At 36.4% G+C, this 6,351-nt stretch overlaps 1 protein-coding gene across 1 annotated transcript in view; it reads right to left on the reverse strand.

Annotated features, from left to right (window-relative positions):
* Nucleotides 1-1,529: 1,529 nt before the first annotated feature.
* Nucleotides 1,530-6,351, reverse strand: part of LOC107705001 (DNA topoisomerase 3-beta-1-like) — a 16,025-nt gene continuing 11,203 nt past the window's right edge. The window contains exons 13-17 of the mRNA XM_016508120.1: nt 5,994-6,122; nt 5,745-5,894; nt 5,290-5,390; nt 3,226-3,427; nt 1,530-2,148 (exon numbers count right to left, since the gene is read on the reverse strand). Of these exons, the coding sequence (XP_016363606.1) occupies nt 1,670-2,148; nt 3,226-3,427; nt 5,290-5,390; nt 5,745-5,894; nt 5,994-6,122 (1,061 nt within the window). The 3' untranslated portion in view covers nt 1,530-1,669. The remainder of the gene's footprint in view (nt 2,149-3,225; nt 3,428-5,289; nt 5,391-5,744; nt 5,895-5,993; nt 6,123-6,351) is intronic.

Consider the following 6,351-nt stretch of genomic DNA (forward strand, 5'->3'; position numbering starts at 1 on the left):
ATTTTCAGATGGCAAACTACAAATACAGAATGTATCTATAGTACACTAAACCTACAGACGTCTTCGCAAATTTCGCAAAACTGAACTTCTGTCTAACCGCAGTGTATTGCATAAAAGAAACTTTGGTTTGATGCATGACTACAAGGATTCATGGTGTAACTTCTGCGTGACACCTTACGAGAAATTGCACACTGTCGCCATTTGAAAGCAGCACAGCCGGGCCTTGAACTACAAGCAACTGATTAGTTTAATTAACAGAGAACATAGTCGTGCGTAAACGTGCAGTATATACCTTTGGTGGATGGTTGGCGTTGCTTTATGCGCCGACACTCCCTTTTTTCCTGATGAGTTGGGTTTGAAGTGCTCCTGCATGAACGCACGCCCTTTCAGTCACTACACAACAAAAGCCAAACCATCTGCGGAAGTCGCTGTGACAGACAGGAAGTACAAACTTAGCGATATACAAGCGATGAGGATGAACGTGTGATGCGCGGAATAGATTTGTCAGAACGGGATGAAGACAATCCGTTTGGTTGTCAGATCGTTTTGGCTGTGTGGGCGGTGACAGACCGATCTTATGAATATTAATATATTACTTTTAACGTGCTAACCAACGAGCGCCCAGTCATTCACGTAAGGTAATTAATATTCATAAGCCAAGGTTCTGCTTCTTAAAATGGAAATAAACGAGGCGGCGATTTTGTAATAGTGACAAGGAAACATTTTTCATTATTTTTTTGCCATTATATATGCAAAGATCCTTTAGATGGACAACGTCAAAACCGTTATTCAAACATATTATTCTTATAATTACATATTACAACATGATACTGAGAGACAAGTGGCGCCTTTTCTTTTTTCTTTCTTTCTTATTAAACTGAAAATTTTTATTTTTATGTAATTTTTTAATGTTCTTAATATTGTTTGCATAATGTGATCAGTTAAACATCGTAAAATGTTGATTATATACTCTGAATGAACACTGTTCTTAATATTGTTTCTAATGATTATATACATTTCTGTTAAAAATTCATATAATCATAAGATAAGTAAACGCAGCAACTATACAAATTAAGCAAATACAGAAATGTAAATCTAAAATATAGAGCAAATTAAATGTGCAACTGAAAATTTGAAACATGCTCTTGTTGTGGTACCATGTCCCAAAAACATATTAATACCATAGCCTGTTTGTTTTATTTTCATTTTTTGTTACTAACTTTATATATCATTTTGCCAATTTATTTATATATATATTTAGTATATTGTTTCATATAGATGTGCGACTTTTCTATTTGAATATATTTGAACATGTAATTTAGTAGCAGCCATTACTCCAGTCTTCAATGAAATTATTCAAATAGAAAACGGTTCTTTTAAATTATAATAATATTTCACAATATTACTGTTTTTTTCTGTATTTTTAATCGAATAAATGCAGCCTTGCTGAGCATAAGAGACTTCTTTCAAAAACACTAAACACATTTTGTTTTTTTCAAATGGTGCATTGTATAGGCATAAACTCCCAAAAAAAACAAAAAAAACAGACAAGATACAGCAAAGACTCTATTAAACTAAAAGTTTATTGCCATTTTCAACTTTTGAGTACTTTGCACTTTAAGCCTTATTAAGCTGGTTTTGATTTTCCGCTGCGAGACAAATTAGCATTCTATACAAAATATGCTGCCAGGGCTGCCATTTTATCTTTAGGCTTTTTAGGATTCCCTCTCCCCACAGGCCTCCTCCCTCTTCCCTTCCCTCTCCCTCTGCGGGCTCCTCCGGCCCGGTGCATGGGATGCCGCATGGTCGCATGTTTCAGCTCCACCAGATCCTGGAACACAGGGTCGCAAAACACACAGCCAGTGTGCTGCGTTTCACCATCAGGCAACGGCGAGCGTGTCTTGTTGAAGTCCACTATGACCAGGGAGGCTTCGCAGGAATCACAGCTGTCCTGGGACACCTGCACTTTATGGGCGTGCTCGAAGAAATGCACCACAACGTTGCATTTGTTGCAAGCCATGCGCCACTTTGGACCCGAGGTGGGATCGAAGACCAGGACGCCCGTCTCACATTCAACACACTGGCCAATGCCAAGAGAGTTGAGGGAGTGCTGACAGGAAGGGTGGGTGCACTCATTACACCCCATCCCTGACCGAAATAGAAAGAGAAATGACATAATAAGGGATATTCTTCAAGTACGAGAACGTTTACATTTCTTTTCATGTTTTTAAGCATTCCCTCCCCCCGCCCGTTTCATTTGCCAGAATGTCAGAATCCCTCACCCAGTCTTTTTAACTGCAGCTCTATGATAAATTTATAAAAAGCTTACATTTTTCGAGGTATATTTTGTATTTTATATATTTACCCTATGGGCTATTTTAAAAAGGGGCTCCTTGATATGTCCCGCCCTGTCTTCCTGTTTCAGTTAAAATGACCGTCAACACATAGAGTAACGCTGCGTGTTTCTAAGCATTTCAGGGGACCTTTAAAGGTAATGTTCTCTTCAAAATTGAGCAAAAACTCAATATTGTATATAAAAATATAATATTGTTGTATAAAATCACATTTAACTTAAACTCGTGATATTCGGGACAAAATGAGCACTCGTTTGATAGCCTACTGCTCTTGCTGCTCGTGTGATATCGCTTATGGTATGATAGGCCTATAAATTAAATATGAGACAAAAAAACTCATACAGGGGCATTTTTTGCACCAATATCTTGAATTTTAGGGCATAACTGCATTTATGGACTCGTTGCCCTGCATCATATTTGTCAACAGTCAAACGTACAGGTTTGGGGGCGGGGCCAGTGCGTTAATTTTAATCGCGTTATCTTTTCATAACTAATTAATTAAGTTTATCCCTAATGTAAAATAAATAATTTATACTTAATATTTAATACAAATTATTTCATGTTTAATTATTTAATAATTGTTTATTTATTTATTATTTAATAATATTCAATAACTACATTTTCTACAGTTGATTTCATTTGGAAACAAAACGTTTCTTTTCATTTTCATAAACTTGAAAGATGGTTTATCCAACCATTTAAAAAAATATATTTAATCCAAAGGTTGATCAAGGGCATAATCAGATCTCTCATTACTGGATACGTGGGAAAAAAATGTAAAGTACATAAAACACAGTTTGAAAGAAACCTAATTGAAGAATCACTTTAAAACAAGTTGATTTGAGAATCAAAGCTTTTTAGTCTCTCCTACCTTTCTTCATGTCTCTGAAAGGAGGGTTGCTGAAGCAGTATGGACACACAGGGTAGCTTTTGCCACGGGACCCCGAGGTCCACAGCACCAGCTCAAACTCATCCAGAGGACACTTGAGCTCCTTGTACAGCTTAATGGCTCCATTCTGAGGCAAACTGTAGGTCTCGTCACAGTGAGAGCAGTGCAGGCGACTGGGTTTGGCCTGGGGGTGATTAAAAAAGACAGTTACTTTATATTTAACACTACATCATGATAAAGCTGTAAAAAGCAATCTGGGTATCATCTGACTCATCTTTTTGCAGTTGTAGAATTCGTTTTATGTGCATTTATTGGAACATAATATTGAATACTTATGAAAATATATTTGAATAATAATAATAATTATTATTATTATTTTAGAGCTTTTTTTAGATGTTGCATTTGAGCAGACTTTTTAGTAAATAACGCTTCTCCATGTTAAAATTCATAATTGAAAAAAATATTGATGGTGGAAAACACAAGTCAACTACCAGCATTTATTGAATTTCAGTTTATAACTTCATTTTCCACATATTTTACCATCCAAAAGGAAGAAGTAACAGTAAAGACCTCCATACTGTGGCTGGACTTCACTTGAAAAAATCAGCATTAATCTCCCTTATGCAAGCGGTGGACATTGAAGCCCATTTAACAGGGACATTAGACCAACAGCCTAGAGTCTAATTTGAATGATGAGGGACACTGATGAATAATGTGTGAGTTATTCCACATTCAGATGGACACAGGACAACATTTAGGTAAAATGCTTCCTTGTTGAAGGTCATTTTCAGGTGCTAGAGAGATGAGAGGCTGGGCTGAAAGCCCAAAGTGCATCAGAGCAGAAAAGAAAAAAAACACGTGATTTACAGCAACATGATCATTCGGATGGTAATTAGGATCAAAGTTAGTGTGCATATGTGGATGCTCTGGGATCTCCATCCATATCAAATGAGTCATCAAAAACTTTAGCTGCATTACTCACTGCGAATAATCAGCATAATTTCCTCTCAACTTGAAGTCAGATGTTTAAAAACGGTATTTTTGATGTACAAAGCATTGTGCACTATATACACAGTACTGTTCAAAAGTTTCGGGTCAGTAAGATTTCTTTAAAGAAATTAATACTTTTATTCAGAAAGGATACATTAAATTGATCAAAAGTGACAGTAAAGACATTTATTATGTTACTGTTTCATATAAATGCTGTTCGTTTAAACTTTCTATTCATCAAGAAAATACTGAAATAAAATCAAATGCATCACGGTTTCCACAAAAATATTAAGCAGCACAGCTGTTTTCAACATTGATAATATTAAATGTTTCTTGAGCAGCAAATCAGCATATTAGAATGATTTTTGAAGGATCATGTGACAGAAGACTGGAGTAATGATGCTGAAAATTCTGCTTTTTTTTTAATTACATTTTAAAAAATGTTAAAATAGAAAAGTTATTTTAAATTGTAATCATATTTCACATTCTACAAAAAAAATACAAATAAAAATAAATGTTTTTTTTTTTAATTACCAACCCCAAAACAAAAATCTGTTTTCATAGTAAACTGAACTCAGACCTGAACTACAGATCATAGCATGTACAGACTTTTTTTGCTGCTTTCTTTGTCAACATGACCTTTAGTTTGAACTGATGACAGTATGGTAAGATGGAGGAATGTTACATATTTAACCAAACACGCTTGTCTCAAAATGGTCCAAAGTTCAGTTCTGCACAGCACTCAAGTCAAATGATTGCAACACCATGTCTGGGGCTTTGATCCATGGCCCTGACCCTACCATTAACTCCTGATTTGGAGACATCATAGAGGGCTTTGACCAACAATTTTCGAACATTTCTGGAATGTTTCAGAAATTTCCTGGTAATTTTACACCTTTTTGCAACCCTAGTCCTAAACACATTCATCAAGGCTACAATAATATGATCAAAAATACAGTAAAAAGAGTCATATTGTGAAATGTTACTAGTAACATTTCCAGAAAAAGAAAGCAAGAATGCAGTACAAGTAAGAAGTCAACACGAGTCGTTACAGACCTGGATGTACTTCATGAAGCGATGGCATTTGCCACAGCGCGAGAGAGGTTTCCCAGTAGCGGCGATGGGAGAAAAGGACACTTCCATCAGCTCATCCATTCCTGTTAAAAACATTCCGAGCATGATTTAAGAGTCAATAATTAGCAAAAACAAAGCAATACACATTGATAAGTGATTAGTAGTGTTAGAGCAACATCTCTAATGCCAAATTTACACTGCAAAGTTGGCACAGAAGCGCATCTGATATGTTCAAAGTATTTACACAGCCATTACAACTGTATACTTTGATACTCTGGGCTGAGGTGGGTCTGACCAGGCATGATTTAGTCTGACTTTTATGCAGCAATCATATAAACATGGAGTTTCTCTGAGAACGTTCTGAAATGTATTTTTAATATGGTACAGAAATACAGCAGTAAACTAATTCTTTGCGTAGATTCATTGTGGGACATTACCTGCAATAGAGTCCACAAAGTAGTGAAACTTCCTCTTGAAGATGTCCAGAGTGTGCTGTAAGACCTGGTGGAAGTTTGCCTTTCCTAAAGCTATCAGATTTAGCAGTTTTTCCACAGCACTGCGGATTGTGGGCAGCACCAAATCTGCATCTAACACACACATACAGATGTACAAGGACAAATGTAAGTTTAACAAATGAGTCATGCACACACCAGCAAAATACCTGAGGTTAAAATGTTTTTTCTTACCAATCTTATAGTAACCATGAACCAGAACAATCCCCAGGTTGGTGGGTTTGAGTTTGCGGCCACTTTCAACCGTCACATAGTTCCTCTGGCAGATGTTGTTAATGTGGACAGGGATGCTGGCATCCGTACCTAGTGGCACAATCATTTGTTAATGCAGTCCACATAATAACTTTTACAATTTTCAGAAAAAAAGGTCTGCAATTAAATGTTCCTTAAAAAAAATACTTCACTTTACTCCCAGTTACTCCCAATTACTACCAGTTAAAGTTTGGCAAAAATCCTGCGTCACGCCAGATCCGTTTCCTACGTTGTTGTGATTTGATCTGAACGGAAACAGCGTATCCGTGTGACGCAGCTG

Source organism: Sinocyclocheilus anshuiensis, unplaced genomic scaffold (assembly GCF_001515605.1).
Source record: "Sinocyclocheilus anshuiensis isolate Anshui unplaced genomic scaffold, SAMN03320099.WGS_v1.1 scaffold117, whole genome shotgun sequence".
NCBI classification, from domain to species: Eukaryota; Metazoa; Chordata; class Actinopteri; order Cypriniformes; family Cyprinidae; genus Sinocyclocheilus; species Sinocyclocheilus anshuiensis.